This window comes from Moschus berezovskii, chromosome 5 (genome assembly GCF_049115385.1).
Source record: "Moschus berezovskii isolate FMDL1 chromosome 5, NW_MosBer_1.0, whole genome shotgun sequence".
Classification (NCBI taxonomy): domain Eukaryota; kingdom Metazoa; phylum Chordata; class Mammalia; order Artiodactyla; family Moschidae; genus Moschus; species Moschus berezovskii.
The window spans coordinates 78476957-78502691 of NC_142464.1; the positions used below are offsets into that span (position 1 = coordinate 78476957).

General features: G+C 43.0%; 1 protein-coding gene across 2 annotated transcripts in view; it reads right to left on the minus strand.

Moving 5' to 3' along the window:
- The window catches only part of LNX1 (ligand of numb-protein X 1), a 137213-nt gene extending 111892 nt beyond the window's left edge, over positions 1–25321 (minus strand). Inside the window, exons 1-2 of one of the 2 annotated variants that reach the window (XM_055435044.2) lie at positions 25199–25321; positions 3926–4418 (exon numbers count right to left, since the gene is read on the minus strand). In XM_055435044.2, the coding sequence (XP_055291019.2) occupies positions 3926–4317 (392 nt within the window). In that variant the 5' untranslated portion in view covers positions 4318–4418; positions 25199–25321. Of the gene's footprint in view, positions 1–3925; positions 4419–25126 lie in introns of both variants that reach the window. The other variant, XM_055435046.2, reaches the window with a different exon arrangement.
- Between the last annotated feature and the right edge of the window lie 414 nt (positions 25322–25735).

The following is a 25735-nucleotide window of genomic DNA, read 5'->3' on the forward strand; positions in this document are numbered from 1 at the left end:
CCAGCCTGAAGTTAAAAATAGTCACCAAAATCATTGCTGGTCCAGCCAGTCAGGCACACCCACAGTTGCCCATACATGCTTTACTTTAGGATTTATATTCCACCCAGGGTCTGAAGCAGTAAGACAATGCTTACAAATGACATAAATTCTGCAGAAAAACAGGCAGCATCCCTGATAACCATAGCATGCATGATCCTCCAGACAGGCCGTGAACAGAGACCTTCGGGAAATAGTTCTTGAACACAGGTTATATACTAACGGGACAATGGAAATATTCTAAATGTGATTTATTTCTGCAAGAGCTTAGTATTCAAGGAGTCAACTGAAATAAAATCCCACTGCACAGGCAGACAAACTACCTGTATGGAGCTTCCCGTGAAGCCCAGGGTTGCTAGCTCTCTAGGACCCCCTGGAAGGACATGTGGCTCCACGTCAATCTCCCTGTAGTTATCAACCAGAATTACAGTGAAGTTCTCCATTTTAGGTCAATTCTCAGCCTGCCTACTTTATATTCATCAAAGTACCATCAGTCAAAGAAAATATTTTTAACCCGTTACATTTTAAATACTGAAATGAAGAATGCAAAATTTATAAATATAAATTTATCTTCTAGTACAAACACATGACAACACTTCCATACAAGCAGCCACCAACCTGGAGGCCTCATATCGGAACGTAAGGAAAATACTAGCTTCCTGGTAATGGCTGAGTTTGCCTACTTTAAGAGACTCCAGTAGTAGTAGCACCTTAATCTTAACCTCTCTTCGAAGAGGAGAAAGAGGTAGTCTATTGAACTGTCTGGTCACAGGCTCTGGGCCCAAGAGGGCTCTGGAGTCAAGTTCCAGATTAGCTCCAGATTCTGAATCCTGGCCAGTAAAATGCTCAGGGAGCAGGAGGCAAGGAAGTGTATATTAAGTATTTGATGACTAACAAATTCAACGTATTTTTGGAAATGTTGGTTTTAACCTACTTAGGAAGCTGAAGTGTGGAGTCACAGCAAGTGTGGAGGCCCAACACCTTGCCCTGAGAATTCCCTCGTCATCGAGGGCTGCTGAAGGGGAGGGTGAAAGACTCTGAGGCCACAGCTCAGACATGTGAATTCAATTAGCTCTGCACATCTCGTTATGCGCTGAGCGTTCAGCAGACCTTTCTCCCGGGCTTCCTTGAGGTGTGGGGTCATGCAGCCGGTGTGGGCAGCTGAGGTGCACTTGAGTCATCTCTCTCCTAGACCCCAGAAGCCCCTCCTACCCCACCAGTCTCTTCCCAGACCTCCCCCCGAACCACTTCTTTCCAGCCTTGCTCTCAACTCCATATGCTATCTTATCCCAATTCTTAGGGATATTCTTGGCCCCAAGTCAGTGCTTGATGAGGGGAGGAGGAAGGGCTGCTGTGTTTTCACTCTCTCTCTCTTCAGAGTGCTTCTATTTCTCGCCTTGTCTCTTCCTCTCTACCCCTCTCCTGCAAAACTCCAGCAGTGGGCAGAATACAGACCACACCCCTCCCCAAAGCAGTCTGCCTCCTCATCCCCAGAACCTGTGAACGTGTGACCTCACATGGCAAAGGGGACTTACAGATGCGACTAAATAAATCCTGAGATGAGGAAAGGAACCTGAACTATCCAGGTGGATTCACTGAGTGGATCCCAGTGTCATCACAAGCATCCTTACAAAAGAAGTCAGGAGGATCAGAGTCATAGAAAGAGATGTGGTGATGGAAGGAAAGGAGAGAGACAGAGAAAGAGAAGGGAAAGAGAGAAAGGAGAGAAGAGAGAGTCTAGGCTGCTGGCTTTGAAGATGGAGAAAGAGGCCACAAGCCAAGGAATGCAGGGGCCTCTGGAAGCTGGAGGCTACAAGGAAAGAGACTCACCCCAGAGCCAAAGGGAACCAGGCTCCGAACACCTTGATGTCAGTGAGACCTGTGTTGGACTTCAAATACTCGGAACTGGAAGGTAACACACTTGGCATTGTTTTAAGCCACTAAGTTTGCGATCATTTGTTACAGCAGCAGCAGGAATCGAATACAGCTCCCAAACACAAATGTATTATATAAACGGCAAAAGTAGGCAACATAGGAATGGGGCAGGGAGGTCTCCCAGGGCCTTTTCTCTTCCTCCTGCTCCTCACCTATTCTATTCTGTGTGGCTGCAGTCTTGGCCCTGGCCCCGTGTCAGCATCTGTTTGCATCCACCTCATCTCTGACCCCAAGCCCACTCCCCTGCAGGCAACACCTCCCCTACCCAGGCAAAACTTGCAGCAAAGGTCACACGCAGACTCACTTAGCCCTTCTCCTCTGGCTATGCTTCCTTCCGGGCAACCAGACAAGAGGCACATCCTAGCTTATACACCTGAGATCACAGAGGGTCAGAGGCAACTCACGAACCTGACATAGACGCATCTGGCTTAACATCTAGAGGGGGAAGTGTGTTCACTGACATAATTACTATGGAAGACATGTGTGAAGCATTATACCCAGGCGGGTGCTCTGGATGCAAACTTCCATGTTAGAGATTCTGCATGTCCCCAAAGACAAAGACTCAGATTCAGGGCTTAAGGAATGTGACCTTTAGAAAAAAAAAAACACCTGCACCTGCCTCTTGCCCTTGTCAAAACAGGAACCAAGATAAACACCAGTTTCCAAATTTCCTCTTACAAAATAACCCTGGTATTACTGTTCATGTCTTATTAAGCACCTTAGATGCTCTAAGAGAGGAACTCCTGCGCCTGAGACCCAGGGCCGCCCCCTGAAGCTGTCCACAAGAAGTACGCTCAGGAACACGACAATGTGTTGGGTGAAGTAAGAGGGAGATGCTGGAGCGGACGGTTTTGACCACTAGCAGGAACAGTCACACCACACACAGTTCTGCATCAGTGTGCACACCTGTGCTGAAAAACTTGCAGAACAAATCACTAGAAGGACAAAAGTTTTGTAAATCTCTCCTCTTAGAAACTTAGTTGAAAATACCTCTTGTCTCCTCAAAGGATAGTTGGGCTTTGGTATTTCCTGTACAGAGCAAATCATGGGCCAAATTGGGAGAGATTTTTTTTTCTTACATAAAAAGGCAAGCAATGTCATCCAGGATGTCTTTTTGGGAACCTGGAGCCTCACAAAATGAGATGAGAAAGTTGCTCATTAGATTCTATATCTTTCACATTTCAGATGCACCCAAATGAAATAAACCAGTCACAAAAGAACAAATACTGAACGGTGCTTCTTATATGAGATTTCTAGAGCAGTCAAATTCATGGAGACAGAAAGCAGAATTGTGGGTGCCAGTGGCTGGACAGGAAGGAATGACTGGGGTTTTATTTTAATTTTTTAAATGGATATGAAGTTTTAGTTCTGGAAGATGAAAAAAATCCCGGAAATGGTTATTGGTGATGATTGTACATCAATGTAAACGTACTTAATGTCACTGGGCCGCACACTTAAAAATGCTTAAAATGGCAAATTTTATATTATTTATATTTTACCAGAAAACCCTCCAACCGTATAAACACACACTCACACCCCACAACTCTACCAAGTGTTGTATCCTCACATTGAACCACAGCCAGAATACCTCAACCGTTTCTTATTTTGAATGAGTCCTTTCACTGGCTGCAAAACAGAAGGTAAAGAAACAGGCTTTTCCGGGAGCTCCATGACCCTGGAACGCCCCGCCCTTGCAGCAGCAGCCATGGGGGCGGGGCTTCTCAGGATTGGCCGAGGGGCAGCCCCGCCCTAGAAAGTGAAAGCAAAAGTCTGGCGTCCGACTCTTCGCGACCCCATGGTCTATACAGTCCATAGAATTCTCCAGGCCAGAATACTAGAGTGGGTAGTCTTTCCCTTTTTTAGGGGATCTTCCCAAACCAGGGATCGAACCCAGGTCTCCCGCTCTGCAGGCGGATTCTTGACCAGCGGAGCCACAAGGGAAGCCCCTCCCTACCTCGTTTGAAAGTGATGCTCAAGGTCGCAGCGCTGCAGCACCTCGGTGCAGTGCTCTGTGAACGGGCAGGTCACCAGCAGCTTGTTGAGGAGCTTGTTGACCAGGATGTTGGATTTCTTGCAATGCTGCAAAACCAGAGGCTTTCGATCCACGGGGCAGAAATCCTTCTCCACCAGGAAGTTGGTGAGGCAGACTGTACAGTAGGTGTGTCCACATGGAGTGTCCAGAGGGTCCAGAAGAGCTTGCAGGCAGATGTGGCAAATGAGGTCATCATCCACATCTTCCGTGTAGGTGTAGAAGTGGTTTTCCTCGGGGGAGTGGGCTTGGCCACACACCACACACAGGGGTGCAGGGCTGGGATCCGGGTCCTCAGCAGGGTCTGGCTGGTTCATGGTCAACTGGGAGTGGGAGGAGCAGTAGGACAGGAAACCAACCCAGGAAAACAGTATTTCCTCCAGAGTAAATCAAGATCTTCTAGGAGCCATCCACAAACCTGAAAGAGAACAAGACCGCTCATGTATCTTGATTATGGACGTTAGGCGGTGCTGCCAGTGGACAGAACTGAGCTGTGACTAGGAAGGCCTGGGCCAAGTGACCACTTGGTGACTAACTAACGTGACCTGAAGCCTGGCTTCCGTATGCCTCAGTTTAACTACCTATCTTAGTAGGAATAATATTTACCTCTAATTTCCTCATATTAGTGCAGTGAAAATTATTTGAGTGAAATCTGAGAATGCCCAGAAACAGAACAGTGCCCTAACAAAACAGACCAGTGATTTATAAAATTCTCTGTCAGATCACAAGAAGAAAAAGTTAATGTTCTGGTGGCTTTCTCTTATCTCTCTTCATTACCTTTCTCTAAAACCCAGAAAATAAAGGACACCTCATAGTCTTCAACTGAATCATCTGAGAAGAAATAAGAGCTGCTGAGGCAGTTGTATTTTTATGATGATGAAAGAATTGTTTTCTTCTGCGTGCATTTCATTTATTCAGTCACTCCGTGGTAAAGGTGTTTCCAGAGCCACGCTGCCTGTGCCAATCCTACCACCACTGTGCACCAATGATTTCAGTCTCTGTTTCCATGTCTGTAAAGTCAGACATGGATAATACTGTAATGGCCTATCTCAGAGGGTTGTTGTGAGGAGTAAGTGACATATGAGGCATAAAACCCTTTAGAATTATGCCTGAAATACAGTAAGTGCCCAATAAGTATTAGCTATTCTTACATATATTTGTTACTGAAGTCATTCTGTCTCCAGCCAAGCTCATTTGTCCTGGAAACTGAAAGCTATAATTCCTCTCCGGGGTCTTTTTGCTTTGTTCTCATAGTTCTCTTTCATTCAATTATATATATATTTTCAAACTAGTAGAATATTATCACGTTATGTATTCTCCTTTGGTGAAAAGTGGAAGAGTCGCTCAATTGTGTCTGACTCTTTGCAACCTTATGGACTGTAGCATGCCAGGTTCCTCTGTCCATGGAATTCTTCAGGCAAGAATATTGGAATGGGTTGCCATTTCCTTCTCCAGGGGATCTGTCCAACCCAGGGATTGAACCTAGGTCACCCACACTGCAAGCAGATTCTATATCATCTGAGCCACCAGGGAAGCTATTTTTCCTTTGGTATAGGAGTTTAAAGTGGAGATTTCAACATGCCTGATCAACATCTAGGAAAGTCTTCTGATCAGTCAGTAAACATTTTTTTTCTTTGCCTTCAATATTTTTTATTAATGAGCTGCAGTAGTGTGAGATCAATCAGTGACAATGATAATCATAAACATCTGATTTCATTAAGCATTTTGTGAGCACCAATCTTGAGCAAGGTATCTAATTGGCTGTGCGGGAGACCTGCAAGAGAGCTTTAAAGGACATGCCTACCCTCTTGGAGTCCCCAGACCTTCCCAGGGGATGTGGACATGACCAAGTAATAAGAAACCTAGGTAAGCAGTGCAGATAGAGGTCAGCATTAGGGGACTCGGGGTCAACACTCATGACAATGAAGAATCCTGTAGTATCCCAGCCCTCAACTCAACTTTCTTCTTTTCTGAAAGTAACTAAAATGACTTTTCAGTTTTCCACAGAAACATAAAGACAGATGAATCACCTAACAGGAAGCTGGCCATGTTTTGAAACAGCACAGCAGTCATAAACTGCCTTACAGTTTTTTTCTTTTCCAAGTAAAGTTTGAGGTTGTTTGTACAAACATAGCCTTATCTCAAAAAGAAAATACATTGACTTCAAACTTGTACTGAGTCAGCTTACATTTCTGCACTGTGTTAATAAGCCTTGAAGAACACTGGTCAAGAGATAGAAGTAAAGTGCCCCAAATACGAAAGCATGTAGAAATCACAGACTTTTATTTAGCATCAGAAGAGATCACAGGAGGCAAAAGTAGAGGATACAGGAGGGGGTGAAGCTGTTTATAGTAAAATTTCATGGAAACCTACATAGCTGCTATTTGTCCTCAAGGCTCAGAGAAGATACTGGAACCACACAGGAAATGCTTTCAGTAGCATGAAAAACAGCTCAAAAATAAACATGAGAATGGAAAGGGGCCACCCAAAAGATTATCGTCTGCTATGGGGTCGCACAGAGTCGGACACGACTGAAGCGACTTAGCAGCAGCAGCATAGGAAAAAAGTTCACATATTTGGAACTAAAACCCTATGTCTTTAGCACTTAGAGTTGGGTCAGATACTCCCACATATTCTTTCTCATTGTGCTGAATGGAAGGGTGATAGGAATGCAGGTGGTAGCTCTGCTCTGACCACTGTAACAACAATGTCACATTTCTGGGCCGTTTCCTCCTTGGTGAAAAGGTGGAATTGGACCAGATGTTTGGTTTTCTCACTGTGCTCTGGAAGCTGTGTCAGATGCCTCAGGCTCTTCCAGGGAAGGGGAGGAGGATGGTGGGCTGTGTCCAATTTTCCACTCCACCCAGACCCAGCTCCACTTTCATCTCACACGTTAGGTTCCTCATAAGATTCTGTTCAGAGGACCATGGCTTAAGGAAAACAAAAACCAAAAATATCCTCTGGACTAGATACTAAGAAATCCCTTTCAGAAACAAGAGTCCTGTGGTTCCATGCTAATATAATAGAGGTGTTTTCTTGGGGTATTTTAGGGTGGTTGGCTTTGGGGAAAATTTTTTTTCTGGGGCCTATATAAATAAATATATATATATATATATATATATATAATTGTGTTATTTAATCCTTACAAATCCCCAGGGATTTTGTTTTTAATTTAACAGATGAGGAAAGTGGGTGTAGTAGGTAAGTGACTTGCCAGATACACCAAAAAAGAACAAACCAGCAGGGACTCATAGCTCCTTACTGCTCTTCACAACATTGCTACTTTTCTCCCAGCATCTATCCTGACTATGACCAGTCAGAATTCCAAAAAAGTAAAAAGGAAAGTGAAAGTCATTCAGTCATGTCTGACTCTTTGAGACCCCACGGACTGTACAGTCCATAGAATTCTCTAGGCCGGAGTACTGGAGTGGGTACCCTTTCCCTTCTTCAGGAAATTTTCCCAACGCAGGGATTGAACCCCGGTCTCCTGCACTGTAGGCAGATTCTTCACCATCTGAGTCATAAGAGAAGCCCAAGCATACTGGAGCGGGTAGCCTATCCCTTCTCCAGCGGATCTTCCTGACCCAGGAATTGAACCAAATATAAGATCCCCAGGAAATTATAAGGTTAAAAGTCCCTGTATGCCCCATTGCAGATGGAGTTTTCCAAGATCTCTGAATAAAAAGATTCTTCGACTTTCAGTTCAGTTCAGTCGCTCAGTCGTGTCCGACTCTTTGCGACCCCATGGATCACAGCACGCCAGGCCTCCCTGTCCATCACCAACTCCTGGAGTTCACTCAAACTCATGTCCACAGAGTCGGTGATGCCATCTAGCCATCTCATTCTCTGTCGTCCCCTTCTCCTCCCGCCCCCAATCCTACCCAGCATCAGAGTCTTTTCCAGTGAGTCAACTCGTTGCATGAATGCCTAAGACAGGATAAGTGGCTTGGAGTAAGCAAAAATGGCAGGTTTTAGCTCCGACACCAATTTGTTTTTCTTTTCATTCTTTTTTATCTGAGAGCAACTTGAATTCCCTGGCACTTACTCTTGTGAGTAAACCAAATTCTTCATATAATATTAATCTAAACACTGCTGTATATATTTTTCAACTTTGCTTTAGACTAAATAAAGCCTATATGAATAGACACAGATTTGAGAGAATTGGCTAAAAAAGCAGTTGGGTTCCAAAAAAAGAACTAGGTAGACTTTTAAAAGTATGTTTAATATAATTTACTTGATGTTTCTTAATTCCAGTTTACATCTTATAAATACATATGATGTGTCCTGTTTTTGGACATATAAGTGCCTTGCTGATGAACTGAGAAGATATTATAGAAACTCATTAAGGCTTAAAAGGTAAACTCTTTTGTCCCCTAAGAGGGAGCAAGAGGGTCTGTCCATACACGTTAGTCCTTAGTCCTTATGTCAGCTGTCAGCAATCTGGTCCTAGCTGGGGTAAGGAGAAAGGAATATGCAAGGTAGCTTTTTCGCAGTTTGGAGTGAGAAAAAGCAGGAAGTAGATTCCTTCCTTGAGTATGTGTATGGGGGTGGGGTGGATATCATACTCTGCCTTGATATAACACTATTGTGACTTGGGAACCATCCTTCCTCCTTTTCTCTGATTTGGGGGAGAACAGAAGCCTGAGGGGACGTTTACAGAGATATGTAGTCCACCAATATCATGCCAGGAAGTGCCAGGAAAAATACCAATGTCCATCTCTGTTTGTCCTTAATCCCTGCTTCCTGTCCCACTACTTCATCTTGCCTGAAATCCGTCCAGAAGTTCTTCTACCTAACTTTGAAATTCTAAACATCTGTGGTTGACAACAAAGATACATTTCAGAGCAAATGTGATTCAGCACCATGTGCAACCAAGAGGTTCATCAGAGGTCGGATGGACACTGTCACCTGCACTGGAAAATTCAACAGACTGGAAACTTAGTAGCCTTAAGAACAGACTTTAGGAGGGCGATTAAGAGGTGCAGACTGCCAGCTACAAAATGCAGGAGTTTCCTATTTTATGAAATAATATACTCAATAATGATATTATATCTTCATGTGGTAACATATTGTAACCAGATTATTGTGGTGATCATTGTGTAATGTATAGAAATATTGAGTCACTACATGGTGCACCAGGAACTAGCATGGTGTTATACTTCAACAAACAAACTTCGAAAAAAAGAGATCATATTTGTAGTTACCAGAGTGGGGGGAGTTACAGTGGGTAAATGTAGTCAAAAGATTAAAAATTCCAGTTAAAGGATAAATAAGTACTCAGGATGTGGGCGTCCCTGGTGGCTCAGTGGTACAGAATCCACCTGCAAATGCAGCAAACACAGGTTCAATCCCTAGATCAGGAAGATCCCCTAGAAAAGGAAATGGCAACCTGTTCCAGTATTCTTGCCTGGGAAATCCTAAGGACAGAGGAGCCTAGTGAGCTACAGTCCATGAGGTCACAAAAGAATCAGACACAACTGAGCGACTAAATAATAACAACCCACTAAGCCATGAAATTAAAAGATGCTTACTCATGCGACGTGTTGACTCACTGGAAAAGACTCTGATGCTGGGAAGGGTTGGGGGCGGGAGGAGAAGGGGACGACGGAGAATGAGATGGCTGGATGGCATCACCGACTCTATGGACATGAGTTTGAGTGAACTCCGGGAGTTGGTGATGGACAGGGAGGCCTGGCGTGCTGTGATTCATGGGGTCGCAAAGAGTCGGACATGACCGAGCGACTGAACTGAACTGAACTGAACTGAAGGAAGGAAGTCTACATATTGACCAAAATGTTTTCTCTCTGGAACTCATCTAACCCCTTCATGGGTGCCATTTAGAACATGTCTAATTCCTTAAATCCATTTCAATTATTTGAAGACAGCCCCCAAGTCTTCCCATAGGTCCAGCAGCCTTAGGTGTGTCCGACATTCCTTCAGGTTTCCAGACTCCAAGAGCCTGACCACACTCTTCTGCAAGCTCTAAACTTATCAGTGTACTTCCTGCAATATATGGACAGCCTCTAAGACAGAGTAAAATGCGAGTAACCAGCTGCTCCCATAGCCAAAGATTGCATCCACTTTTTGGTGGCAGTACACACCTTGGCTGTTACTGCAGTCCTGCCAGGGCTGAGCAGGGGACATTACACTGAGCCCTGAAGGAAGCTATTAGCAATTCTTGGCCACAGTAGTGAAAAAAATTTAAGGGTAATAAAGTAGAGAAGTAGATGCTTTAAAAGGCAAAAACAAGGCTTGGAGCAATTTAGAAAATGCAGTGATATTTACTGGCATTAGCTAGATTTCTATAAACAAAATAAAGTCCTTAATGGCCAAACAGTTCTAGTATTGAAATTCTCAGTTTATAATCTGATCTGAGGAATGAATGGTATTTGGGGAATTTGGGGCTCTCCCATTTGTTTGTAAGCATTCCTTTATTTTGACAACTCTTGGTATTTTACAATATCCTGACATACATAACACAAGGGAAATGGGAACCACTTTAAAAATGGTAAATCTGAGATAATTTTTCCCATCCAGAGGATAAACATTGATGAGCTTTCACTGAAATTCACTATTAATGAAAAAAATGAAAATAGGGCCAAGGGCAGCTGATGAAGGGGCAGGTGATGGAATAAACTAGAAATTCTGCAACTCCAAATGCTCTGTACCTCTTTCTGTCCAGCTGCTTTAAAAAAACAAAAGATGCACAAGTGCTTGAGAAGGAAAGTGCACCTAAGGAGGCTTACTAGTCAGTCACCTTGGAACATTAGGCTTCTCCCTTTATCTGCCAGAAATCATCGTTTACAGAAAATTCCCACTTAGCCTATGACAAACACAGGAAAAAATCCACTGAAGACATTCCTAAATAACAGATACACCTATCCCACCAGTGCTACACGGGCACGTTGCAATATGTAGGGTGTGCTTAGTCAGTCATGGCCGTCTCTTGCAACCCCATGGTCTGTAGCCACCAGGCTCCTTTATCCATGGGGTATTTTTCCAGGCAAGAAAACTGGAGTGGATTGCTGTTTCCTCCTCCAAGGGATCTTCCTGACCCAGAGATCAAACCCATGTCTCTAGTTGTCTCCTGCATTGCAAGCGAATTCTTTACTGCTGAGTCATCAAGGAAGTCCCTCTGTTGCAGCCTAAGGCCAAAGGAGACATGAGTCCTGATATACATATGTATTTTTTAATGGTTAATTTCCCCTCGATCATTAAGAAAGTTGAAAAAACATGGGAAACATGAAAAACACATGTAGTAAATGTACAACATTATTTTAAGTTTAAATATTTTACTTACACTAAAAACAAAAATTTTCCCCCATAGTTTCACTTTCCTGGCTTTAAGCGAAGCAAGCCCAGCAATACTATTTTCAAAAATCTACCTCTTCTATATACCTATGTCTCTTTTGCAGTCTCGTATACAGGGTTAAGGTTACCATCTTTCTAAATTCCATATATATGCGTTAGTATACTGTATTGATGTTTTTCTTTCTGGCTTACTTCACTCTGTATAATAGGCTCCAATTTCATCCACCTCATTAGAACTGATTCAAATGCATTCTTTTTGATGGCTGAAAAATACTCCATTGTGTATATGTACCAAAGCTTTCTTATCCATTCATCTGCAGATGGACAACTAGGTTGCTTCCATGTCCTGGTTATTATAAACAGTGAACATCGTGTCAGTGTATGGCAAAACCAACCAATATATAAATGTAAGGTAATTTGCCTCCAATAAAATTTTAAAAAAAAATTAAAAAAAAAAATCTACCTCTTCTTTTGTCTGATTTTCAACTGAGGAAACTGCTGTTTGACAATTTCTTTTGACTAAGTGATAACCTTAAATAATCTTTAGATAACTTGAGCTGCTGATCCTTGTATTTATTTAAATGTTAATAATTTGTTCATCATGGATTTTTGCATTAATTTTGTTTTTTTTAAATAATGCATTAAAATAATACTTATCATGATTACCAGGGTTTTGGGGGCCCCCTTAAAATTTGCACCCAAACGTAAGCACCGCATTTGTCTCACTGACTCTGTCACTGTTGTTTTTTCAGTCACTCAGGTAGAGAGAGCTGTGTGTTGAGGCCATGGTTAGGACTCAGCTTGGCTTCCAACCACCTCTGTGGGTCTCAATATTTTCCTTGCACCTGCCCTGATTCCCAGTCAGGGGCAATGGCAAAAGCGAGGAATTACAACATTCACAGGTGCACCACTAAATTTTAACCAAGGTCTAAATTGATCTGACTGATCGTTGTATTGATACATGCTTGATAGAGGCACCAGGTGAGCAATTTGCTGACAGGTTTGTGAGGCAGGAGAAAGAACTTTCTTCAAATGAGAGGAAGAAAATGTAACCTAAGGCCAGGTCCCCAAAACAATCACAAAACAACTGAATCCTGAAAGAGCTTTATTTTGTGAGTATATAAGAGAGGCCATTCAAGCAACAGAAACAGTTCTTTCAAGGAAGGACACTGTATGAACTGTTGCTACACAATGTGACACTTGGCCCTACTTGGGGGAGAGATAAATTAGGAGGTTGGGATTAACATATATGCACCACTATTTATAAAACAGATAACCAACAAGGATCTCCTGTATAGCGCAAGGAACTATATTGAATATTTTTAACAACCTATAAGGTAAAAGAACCTGAGGAAGAATATATATATATAACTGAATCACTGTGTTATATACCTGAAACTAACATGATATTATGAATCAACTACAAGACTCTTGAGAGTCCCTTGGACTGCAAGGAGATCCAACCAGTCCATCCTAAAGGAGATCAGTCCCGGGTGTTCATTGGAAGGACTGATGCTAAAGCTGAAACTCCAATACTTTGGCCACCTCATGCGACGAATTGACTCACTGGAAAAGACTCTGATGCTGGGAGGGATTGGGGGCAGGAGGAGAAGGGAACGACAGACAATGAGATGGCTGGATGGCATCACTGACTCTGTGAACATGAGTTTGAGTGAACTCCGGGAGTTGGTGATGGACAGGGAGGCCTTGCGTGCTGTGATTCATGGGGTCGCAAAGAGTCAGACACGACTGAGCGAATGAACTGACTGACTGACTGACACTTCAACTATTAAAATTAAAAAAAAAAAAGAATTAGCCTTTTTAAAAAAATGAAACTGAGCTTAAGGTTTTCCTGTTGTTGATGATGCTTTAAAATCTGGATGAAGTTCTGCAGGGCAGAATGGCTGCAGAGCTGGTTTTGAACTGGTCACTGAGGCCATGTCTCAGAACAGAGACAGTACAGATCACAGTCACAGTCAAGAACATAGTCTGGAAATGTGAAGACCAGATATACACGCACTGAGGAAAAGGGTGGAACAATGCCAAAAAATTCTTCACACCAATGGCCTTGTCTCCCTTTCTACAATGATTATCAGTCCAACCACTGCCCTGGCTCTGGCTTCAACACCTAAATTAGATTATTGGGGGAAAGGAATTGCCAAAGTTAAGGCAAACTCTATCTTTCTCTATTCAGTTCACTTCAGTCGCTCAGTCATGTCCAACTCTTTGCAACCCCATGGACTGCAGTTTGCCAGGCCTCCCTGTCCATCACCAACTCCTGGAGTTTACTCAAACTCATGTTCATTGAGTCGGTGATACCATCCAACCATCTCATCCTCTGTCATCCTCTTCTCCTCCCACCTTCAAACTTTCCCAGCATCAGGGTCTTTTCAAATGAGGTGGCCAAAGTATTGGAGCTTCAGCTTCAGCATCAGTCCTTCCAATGAATATTCAGGACTGATTTCCTTTAGGATGGACTGGTTGGATCTCCTTGCAGACCAAGGGACTCTCAAGAGTCTTCTCTAATATCACAGTTCAAAAGCATCAATTCTTCAGCAATCAGCTTTCTTTACAATCCAACTTTCACATCCATACAGAACTACTGGAAAAACCATAGCTTGGACTAGATGGACTTTTGTTGGCAAAGTAATGTCTCTGCTTTTTAATATGCTGTCTAGGATGGTCACAACGTTTCTTCCAAGGAGCAAGCATCTTTTAATTTCAAGGCTGCAGTCACCATCTGCAGTGATTTTGGAGCCCAGAAAAATAAAGTCAGCTACTGTTTCCCCATCTATTTGCCATGAAGTGATGGGACTGGATGCCATGATCTTAGGTTTCTGAATGCTGAGTTTTAAGCCAGCTTTTTCACTCTCCTCTTTCACTTTCATCAAGAGGCTCTTTAGTTCTTCTTCACTTTCTGCCATAAGGGTGGAGTCCTCTGCATATCTGAGGTTATTGATATTTCTCCTGGCAATCTTGATTCCAGCTTGTGCCTCCTCCAGCCCAGTGTTCCTCATGATGTACTCTGCATATAAGTTAAATAAGCAGGGTGACAATATACAGCCTTGACGTTCTCCTTTCCTGATTTGGAACCAGTCTGTTGTTCCATGTCCAGTTCTAACTGTTGCTTCCTGACCTGCATACAGGTTTCTCAAGAGGCAGGTCAGGTGGTCTGGTATTCCCATCTATTTCAGAATTTTCCACAGTTTGTTGTGATCCACACAGTCAAAGACTTTGGCATAACAATCAAGCAGAAGTAGATTATTTTCTGGAACTCTCTTGCTTTTTTGATGATCCAACAGATGTTGGCAATTTGATCTCTGGTTCCTCTGCCTTTTCTAAATCCAGCATGAACATCTGGAATTTCTTGGTTAATGTACTGTTGAAGCCAGGCTTGGAGAATTTGTGAGATGAGTGCAATTATGCAGTAGTTTGAGCATTCTTTGGCATTGCCTTTTTTCAGGACTGGAATGAAAACTGACCTTTTCCAGTCCTGTGGCCACTGCTGAGTTTTCCAAATTTGCTGGCATATTGACTGCAGCACTTTCACAGCATCATCTTTTAGGATTTGAAATAGCTCAACTGGAATTCCATCACCTCCACTAGCTTTGTTCATAGTGATGCTTCCTAAGGCCTACTTGACTTCACATTCCAGGATGTCTGGCTCTAGGTGAGTGATTATACCGTCACGATTATCTGGGTTGTGAAGAACTTTTTTGTATAGTTCTTCTGTGTATTCTTGCCACCTCTTCTTAATATCTTCTGTTTCTGTTAGGTCCATACCTTTTCTGTCCTTTATTGTCCCCATCTTTGCATGAAATGTTCCCTTGGTATCTAATTTTCTTGAAGGGATCTCTGCTGCTGCTGCTGCTGCTAGGTTGCTTCAGTCGTGTCATACTCTGTGCGACCCCATAGACGGAAGCCCACCAGGCTCCCCCATCCCTGGGATTCTCCAGGCAAGAACACTGGAGTGGGTTGCCATTTCCTTCTCCAGTGCATGAAAGTGAAAAGGGAAAGTGAAGTCGCCTAGTCGTGTCCAACTCTTAGCGACCCCACAGACGGAAGCCCACTAGGCTCCCCCGTCCACGGGACTCTCCAGGCAAGAGCACTGGAGTGGGGTGCCATTGCCTTCTCGGAAGGGATCTCTAGTCTTTCCCATTCTATTGTTTTCCTCTATTTCTTTGCACTGATCACTGAGGAAGGCTTTCTTATCTCTCCTTGGTATTCTTTGGAACTCTGCATTCAAATGGATATATCTTTCCTTTTCTCCTTTGCCTTTCACTTCTCTTCTTTTCACAGCTATTTGTAAGGCCTCCTCAGATGGTCATTTTGCCTTTTCGCATTTCTTTTTCTCAGGGATGGTCTTGACCCCTGCCTGCTGTACAATGTCATGAACCTCTGTTCATAGTTCTTCAGGTACTCTATCAGATCTAATCCCTTGAATCTCTTTCTCACTTCCACTGTATAATCTTAAGGGATTTGATTTAGGTCATATCTGAATGGTCTAGTGGTTTTCCCTACTTTCTTCAATTTAAGTCTGAATTTGGTAATAAGGAGTTCATGATCTGAGCCACAGTCAGCTCCCGGTCTTGTTTTTGCTGACTTTATAGAGCTTCTCCATCTTTAGCTGCAAAGAATATAATCAATCTGACTTTGGTGTTGGCCATCTGGTGATTTTCATGTGTAGAGTCTTCTCTTGTGTTGTTGGAAGAGGATGTTTGCTATGACCAGTGTGTTCTCTTGGCAAAACTCTATTAGCCTTTGCCCTGCTTCATTCTTTCTCTATTAAACAATGTAAATTTACAGTTACATGTTAAATTATGTATAAATTGTGTGAAACTTGCAGATATCAAAGTGCCATCAATTTTTTTTTTATAAATACCAACTTTGAATTAAGATATATAAGAGGCTAGACAAATGCTCTGGGAGCTGTACCTTAACTTACATTTGTGGTGAGGAGAAATTAGGGGCTCTAATGGGCTTCCCTGTTGGCTCAGAAACATGACTGAAGCAACTTAGCACACTGGTGGCCCAAATAGTAAAGAATCTGCCTGTAATGCAGGAGATCTGGGTTCAATTCCTGGGTCAGAAAGGTGCCATGGAGAAGGGCATGGCAACCTACCCCAGTATTCTTGCTTGGATAATTCTATGGACGGAGAAGCCTGGCTGGCTACAATACATGGGGTTGTAAAGAGCTGGACACGACTGAGTGATTCACACTTCCATTTCCAGGTACTTTAGTGATCTGAATAAAAATAGTCATGCATGGGAGAAAAACTGTCTTCAGACCAAGAGCCTGGGTTGAAAGTGAAAGTGGGGAGACAGGCGTGCCATAAGCATCGCAGGGTAAAGAGAGAGGACAGGTGTGTGTGGGCCGCAAATGTCAGGGTTAGCTCTGCTCCTACTTAATACCTAAATCACCAGTCTCTAAGAGAGAGTAATTCATTAACACAGTCTCATGACACCTGTCTGTACAGTATTGCCAACACTATAAAAGACAGAAAAAAAATACAAATGATCTTTAAAGAGGTTGAAATGTAGTCAGGAAATTAAAGGAAAATTGAACTAAAAGGAGAACATATGATATATCTGGAGTCAATAACTGAGAAGATAGATGTTCAGAAAGTGGGAAAAACAAGGGGAGTGTTAAATGAGAAGAAATTCAAGTTTTAGAAGTCAGCGATGGACTTTCACAAGCTCCTCTTGGAGAGGAGCTTTGTCTCTCTTGTCAGAAGACTTTACTGCCTTTCCCCTGGTTTGTCAGGGCACATCTTTCAAACTTGGGTTTGTTGGTAAGAACTCTGGCCCATAAAAGACGTCCTTCCACTTCCTGGTCTACCAACATACTGAGATGGAACTGATCCCCTGCCAACAACAAAATGAATGCATTGACCAACAGCTCATGGCTCTTGCAGTCAGTTGCCACAGGGTCCTGGGCAGGGCTGATGTCAGATGAGAAGTATGGTAAAGAAGCAGACTGGCCTTCTTACACTCAAGGCTGAAAAACATACTTGTGCTGTGCCGTGCTTAGTTGCTCAGTCGTGTCTGACCCTTTGTGACCCCATGGTCCACAGCCCGCCAGGCTCCTCTGTCCCTGGGGATTCTCTAGGCAAGAACACTGGAGTGGGTTGCCATGCTGTCCTCCAGGGGATCTTCCCAACCTAGGGACTGAACCCAGGACTCCTGCATTGCAGGTGGATTCTTAACCGTCTGAGCCACCATGGAAGCCCAAGAATACTGGAGTGGGTAGCCTAAACATACTTAGGAAATGCTTTTTTTTTTTTTTTAAACATATAACCAAGGTTTAAGGAAGAAAGGACAAGGTGGAGGAAGATATTAAGTGCTCAACATTTCTCTACTGTTTCAATTCTACAGGTATTTACCTCTTACATGCCTGAAACTTGTCTGCATTTCTGTGGGAGTTTCCATAGGCAATTCAATTTCATCCTCAACGAGTTTTCCTAATTAGGAAAATGGAACTTTCATATAGAAAAAAACAAACAAACTTAAAACAGTGTAAGAAAACACACAATAACTATGGTCCTCCAAAATAGGAGCCAAGGAAAAGTGTTGAGGAAAAGGAGTGAGAAAGCAGTGTGGCATGGCTCAGAACAGTCAAGGAAAGTTCTTGGAACAGATTGTCCTCAGGGAGGGTCACGAAAGATAAACGAAATTTGGGCAAGTTGGAAGAAATCCAGGCAGAAGGAAGAAACTGGGTAAATTCTTCAAGGAAAAGGAATCCACCCACTGGTGTCTGGTGTTCCCACATGACTGAGATTTTAAAATTATTAAGAAGTCACAGGGATTTGAGTTGGGTGACGATCTTAGATTCTCACCAAGAGCAAGAATCCTTTTTATGACATGCCAGGGGATGACCTACCAGCTTCTGTTTGAAACATCTCCAGTGATGGGCTCAGGGTTGAGTGGAGGAATCACTTCCTTAGCCAGAATACCACCTATCTGTTAAAGCAACCTAAGATGACCTTCAGTGATTTGTTTTTGTAGATTCATCATACTAGTGACTGAAAAGATTCAGCAGGTCTTTAGCATATAAACCACTTAACAATTGTATTTTGAACTTTGAACATAGGAATAAATAATGGTAGTGGTGAAGGTTGCCAATTCTGTTTCTCCCAGATAAGGAATTTCATCATAAGAAGTGGGAAGGGCCTATGTGTAGGATTGTCCCTCCCAAAGATATGCCCACATCCTAACTCCTAGTACCTGAGAGTGTGAACTTATTAGAAAAACGGTCTTGTCTTTGATGATAAAATTAAGTTAAAGATCTTGAAATGAGATCATCCTAGATTACCTGATTTACCCCAAATCCAATGACAAGTGTCTTTTTAGAGACAGAGGAAGAGAATACACAACGGAGATGGTGATGTGGAGACAGAAATTGGAATGAAACAGCCCAGGAGGCACAGAAGCTGAAAGAGGCAAAGAAGGATCCTTTTCTGGAGCTTCCAGTGGAAGCAGGGCTCTCCCAATGCCTTGATTTCACACTTCTAGCTTCCAGAATTGTGGGGAAATAAATTCATGTTGCTTTGAGATGCCAGTTCAGTTCAGTTCAGTCGCTCAGTCATGTCCGACTCTCTGCGACTCCATGAATCACAGCCCGCCAGGCCTCCCTGTCCATCACCAACTCCCGGAGTACACTCAAACTCATGTCCATCGAGTCGGTGATGCCATCCAGCCATCTCATTTTCTGTTGTCCCCTTCTCCTCCTGCCCCCAATCCCTCCCAGCCAAGTGTGTGGTAATTCATTACAGCAGCAATAGGAAATGAATACAGGGCTCTGTATACTCAGGAAGGGGGTACACATTCCCCATGATCTTTTCCAATGCTTCTCTACAGGATTTAGGGACAATATGGTGAGTGTCAGCCATTTAGACATCTATTAAAACATACTTCTGGATAGCAGTTCTGCCCTAGTATAAAAACCTAATTTTCTTTTAATCCATAGCTAAGCGAGAATACAGATGTCTCCAGAGATGACTGTTATACCAAATTTCTAGGGCCCTAAGGGAGAAAAAAGAACTACAGGTAGAATAGCTGAGTTTGTGCGGTGGAAGGCATAAGACAAGCATAATGATAATTGTTAATGAGGAATCTGAAAATACCAGATGACTCATGTGTTAACGTGAGTATGCTGGAGCCTAAACATGTAGTGTACCATTCAAAAATGGCCACGTGACTGTGCGAGCAGTCATAAGCAAGTTATGTAAATCATCTCAACAGACAGCAATGACATATTTAGACCTAACCATCATATGTATGTTATTGCCACGCTCCATGCCAAGAGGCTATTAAAGAAAATTCTTGTAGAGTTTCTACTCGGCTATTGGTGAAGTCTTTTCCGTCCCTGTGACAAATGCATCAAACACAAGAAGTGACCAAGAGTCACTGGGAAATAATGGTGGAACTGAAGTCCACACATTCTATGTCACATATTAATGATACATATAAAAAAGATCTCTGGTTAATTGGGGCAGAACTTAGCCACTGACAGAAGTGTATTGTCAATCCACCATATCAAAGAGTGTGGCTCCCTCAACCAGAGGGAGGGGAGGGGAGGGGATGAGGTGTTCTTCTGGAAAGGCAGACACAGACGGGCAGGGTGAAGAGAACAGGAATAGAAAACCACAAATCTCAAACTCGGGGGTCATCTTGTCTACCCTCTACTTGAATCCCAAGAATCCCTTCTCTCCCCTCCTTTTTAGATTATATTTTATAATGTAAAATAAAACATAATTATTACTAGTTAATGAGCAGTTCACTAAGTACAAGATACTGTGTTGGATACTTTTCATGTATTTTCTCAGTTAATCTTTAGAATGACCCTGTGAGATCCGTGATATAATCTTTATTGTACAGATGAGTGGTATGTGCTGCTAAAGAGACGCAAATCTTCTGTGTCATTCGTTCATTCAGTAAACATGTGAAGTCGCTCAGTCGTGTCCGACTCTTTGGGACTCCATGGACTGTAGCCTACCAGGTTCCTCCATCCATGGGATTTTACAGGCAAGAATACTGGAGTGGGTTGCCATTGTACTAGGTACTAAATACAGCAAAACACAATCACCTTCAGACAGGGAACTCAGTGCCCTACAAGACAGTCTACTGGATTTTCAGACAACTCTAATTCTTAGAAAGTTCTGCCTTATGTTGATCTGAAATATATCTGTGGGTAAGCAACAGGTCACTGTGTTGTCCTCATCTTAGAACCAAAGAAGAGGAAAAGATGAATGGAAGAAGTTTATAGAGGAGAAGCAACATTTTCTGTTTCTTATTTCAGCTCAGTGCAGTTTTTGTGCTTTGCAGCTTGCATGGCTTTCATGTAAACCTTTATTCTTTGGAGATAATAGATGGTTAAATCCTATTAACCCAGAAAGAGTGATGTAGTCTTCCTTCCAAACGGTTTTGAAAAGCCCATGTTATTTAAAGGCCCTGTCAGAGAACAATAAATTTGCCACCCACATAAAAGTGAGTCTATGCAGTGCCACATGCAAATATCAGGATGAGTTACGTACACCAGAGAGTCCACGAATGCTGAGGCAAGGGGGAGGACACATTTTAGAGTATCTCTCATATGTCCCCTCTCAGCAGGATTTTACAGAATGGCCTTTTAAGTAGTCAGAATCCTAGCAGACCTTATTTTCTCCACTTTAAGTGCAGAATTCAAATCTAAAAAGGAGACGCTGGAAGCCAGGAAGCCAGGAATCACCACTCCAGGAAACCCCACTATTTATATCGCAGAATCCTACTACCAACAGTTCTGCAAAGGACCAGGCATTTCAACTGACAGCACCCCTCGCCTGGAACTCCAAGATAAACAAGATATTAATAATCTTTGTCACCAGGTTCTACTTCTAAGCCTTTGGGGGCCTTTCGGGAAATCTGTTTTGCTCAGAGAGTCTTTGGTTCTAAATTTACTACTGTTTCCATCATTATTATACCCAAACTGTAGCATGACCTAGGAAGTCTAGCTGTATCCAATATAATAGTTGTTTCCTCTAGTACTACACAATTTAAAACTTACTGAGTGCTTTCTATATTCCAGGCACTGTATATGAAACCATTTCAGTTATTCCTCACAATAGCACTGGGTTTGATAAGTATTCTGTTTTCCAGATGATGAAACTGAGACAAATAGATATTCAATTACTTATTTAGTTTAATAATTACCTGATGGAACTGGCCCAGATCTGATTGATTTTAGCCACTATGCCTTCCTTTCAAGAAAATAATGGTTTACATTGTGCCAAAGACTATTCTAAGCACTTTAAACATTTCAATTCATTTCAGCTTCACAATTTTCTTATAGCTGAGGTAAAGTGAGGTTAAATAACCCATCCCGGGTTACAAGGCTAGTAGGAGGTGGAACTGGGTTTTGAACTCAGGGAGACTGATGGCAAAGAACAGGTCACTGTTCTAATGCAGTAGTACCATTCCACCTAGAATTCAGTAAATAAGACTAATATTTCCTAATGAGGCATATGGCCACTCCCCTGCAGTCAACCTGACCTACTCACATAGGTGCACAGCCCATCCGGCTTTTGTTATGGGGCCTGGGGATGTGAACCACAACACATTGACATCCCTTTTGGGGGAAAAGGTAAATATGGAAACTGAATGATAGGGAGGCTGAGGTGCATCTCCAGGTTCCACTGAGCAAGTTAGTAATCAGTTCAATTCAGTTCAGTTCAGTCGCTCAGTCGTGTCCGACTCTTTGCGACCCCATGAACCACAGCACACCAGGCCTCCCTGTCCATCATCAACTCCCGGAGTTCACTCAAACTCATGTCCATCGAGTCGGTGATGCCATCCAGCCATCTCATTCTCTGTCATCCCCTTGTCCTCCCGCCCCCAATCCCTCCCAGCATCAGAGTCTTTTCCAGTGAGTCAACTCATCGCATGAGGTGGCCAAAGTATTGGAGTTTCAGCTTTAGCATCAGTCCTTCCAATGAACACCCAGGACTGATCTCCTTTAGAATGGACTGGTTGGATCTCCTTGCAGTCCAAGGGACTCTCAAGAGTCTTCTCCAGCACCACAGTTCAAAAGCATCAATTCTTCGGCGATCAGCCTTCTTCACAGTCCAACTCTCACATCCATACATGACCACTGGAAAAACCATAGCCTTGACTAGACGGACCTTTGTTAGTAATCAGTTCAAAGTTATTAACCACTGATCTCAATCCACTAGGCTGTTACCTTGCTCTTGATGATGAAAATTATCTTTTTGATGATGACCTTATCTTTTCAGGATAAGGTGAGACCTGGAGAAGTTCCCAGGGCACTGGGAACACGCCTGCTCTCATGCAATGGCTCAAGGTCATCAAAGGGCACACGACAGTCTATTAAGGGGATGATCATGTCCACAAGACCTCCCAGTTCCCTTTCCTCAGTCCAGGGCAGGCTACTCCTCCCAGGGACTTAGCTCTGCAGCTCACCAGGCTGCAGCCAAGGGTGTTTACCTGCAAGACTGGAGGAGACCAAGCACCAGTCTGCCTTGGAGGTAATACAACTGAAAGCAGAGAGGGCTGTCTGCCAAGTCAGATTGCACAAATGCCAACAGAATGGTTCCCCCGAAACCCTGCGGAAGACCACATTTTGTGGGGCTGTTGTGAGATGAGAGTCTTGAGGAGGGAAAAAGCAGGAGTAACAGCGTGGCTAGCAGCTCCTAAAGCTGGCCTGGGAGAACGGCAGGAACCAATCTGCCTGGCCTGTTTAATGACACAGTTTAAGCATTTTCCTCCCTCCTGCCTGTTTCCTTTCTCTGCACTGTGAACATCCGTGTTAATTACTTACAACTAATAACCATAACAAGAACTATCAGGGTTCCTAACAATTGCAACCACATTAGACCTTTTATCTCAGAAAGGTCAGACTATTTCCTCCAGCAATCCAAATAAATACCCTCAAGGAGGCTGGATCTAGCCTTTGCTTGGTAACTACTTGACACCAGGCACTGGCCACTAGATGCTCTATATATGTTACCTCATGTACTTCTCAGGACCATTTTATATTGTTAGGATTATTAGTTCTTGGTCTACTGATGAAGAAACAGAGACTCAGAGAAGTAATATAAGGAAGATGTAAATGGAAGAGACTGTACAGTTTTCAATCAAGCCATTTTGCACTTAACCAAGGGATGGAGTTACTACAGGAAAGGAACCACTGTGGGTCTTTTCATCCCTTTGAACAAAACTCGTGTACACATTATCCAAGATACCAGTTGCATTCTAATCACCTGACTCTGAATTCCAGTCTCTGTAATTTTTTTTTCTTTCTTATATCTGGGGGCGTAGTATCCATAGTTTTGTTCCCTTTAATAGTCAGGAGCCCTGACATATAGTGATAAAATGATTGGTTTAATCATACATTACCTACTATGCAGAGACCTAACGAACCACGGCCCACAGAGGGAAGGAAATATCGTGGAGAGGTTTGTGACTTTAAGGACACAATTCTATCCAGAAGATTTAAGATCTAAGAGATCTTTTTCTCACTTATGCTGACAAAACTCTGAATCAAGTGAGGCTATTGGTGAAGGACGAGCAGCCACCACCACCCAAACACAAGGCTTAGGGGAAAAGGACAGACTCAAAGGTCAGTTGAAGAGCAATACAAGCCTCTGAGGAGCAAGAGAAACTGGCAACAAATGTGAGGCAGAGTCTAGGGGGAGAAGCAAACATCTGAGATTAAAGTGTTCTCAATTTGTATCAATTTATACTTTAGGAGAACTGACAAGAACTTTGAATTTATGGGTGGATGAATATGAATATTTATAGGAATAGGAATATTCCTAACATTATTCCCTTGCTAACTGAAATCTCAGAAAAATAGCCCATGAAGGAATCTAGGATGAAATGCCTCCCTCACAGGTTGACTTTTCTCCCCCAGTTTTCCAGCTCATCCCAGTAGGGAGCCAGGTTTGGAGATGGTTTCTTTTCCTCCAACAACAGTATTGGGTGGAGAGTGTGCGTGGCTACTGGGCCATCCAGAATAGAAATGGTAACAGTCTGTGTGGTCAGGATTAAGAAAACAAAATGGATCCTAGAGGTAAAATTACTCAAGAAAGAAAGGTCCTGGCAGAACAATCTCCTTGGTATATTTGCAAAGAAAAGAAAGAGAGGAAAAAAAAATGGAAGAGTTCCAAAAAATTACATATCAGACCTGAGTTTATATTCTTGTAAACACTGAGGAAATGATCTTTACTTTAGCCAAAGGTCAACAGGTAGCCAACTCAGGGTACGAATGTAAACAACTCTAATCCAAGTCTGTGAAGTAGTTTTAAAAAGAATAAAGGACAATGAAAACAGTAGATTTCTCTGGAGAAGAAAAAGGGAAGAAGACTGGAGTGCAGGCTTCTGAGTAAGGGCAATAGAATTTACCTGCCGGAGGAACAGATTTTCAGAACGCGGGTGGTGGTGGGGGTTGTGATAATTAAGGTCATCTCACAGGTTTAGATGGAAATTGACTCTGGTGAACGCCGAAAGTAAGGGAAAATAAGTCAACTCTGATTTCAGCCCCCTCCCAACACAGACTACACAGGTCCGCATCTTGAAGTTTCAAAAAAAAAAGTATCCACTCCACCTCAGAGTTTAAAAATAATAACAATCAGTTCAACTTCCTAGACAAGCAGAGGCTGGATTAATGATTAAGAGAAACCAAAAGGATTAAATATCTGACCTGGGAGAATTTTCCTCTGCATCCAAAATGTCAAAGGCATCTCTTTCCTTTCAAGAAGAACTTATCCCTCTGGGACAAACACCCAGGGCTAAACCATTCAGCTTCTATTTTTCACTTACATTCTTCCTTCAGATCCGTAAGGGGTTCACGGTCTAAACATCCAGAGAGGAACAAGCAGGGTTTCAGCTCACCTTTCCAAGTGCTGCCTGGGGCTCTCAAAGCGGCAGCACCCCAGCCGTTCTCACGCCTGTGGCTGAGTCCAGCAACTCCTTGGGCTGCCCCAGCAGTAACCGGCCTCCACCTCCGTCCTACAGGTGCCTAGAGGAAGGAGGAGGGCATTGGTCGGTGGAGACCAGGAAATGTGTGACATCACAGGAGCCTCGACAGATAAAACATTGCTGGGACCTTAGTTATTGAAACAGTCAGTAGGTCCCGCCCACCTGTCATTCACCTGAATACCCGCGAGCAGGTAGGTGGCGTCTCTGGGTGGACAAATGAATCAGTTAAAGCAATTTGCCCACTGGAATTTACTTTCTTTCCTGAGCATGGCACGTGTCCAGCCCCAAGGACAGATCTGAATTTCTATGCCTGGTTGCTTCCTGGGCCCCTCCTCCCACCCCCTTCCAATAGTTGCCTATAAAAGAGTTAAAAAGAAAGTTTACTTTTATCATTTTAACAGCTTTCAAAAAATTGAAGTATAGTTGATTTGCAATGTTTAGTCTCTATAT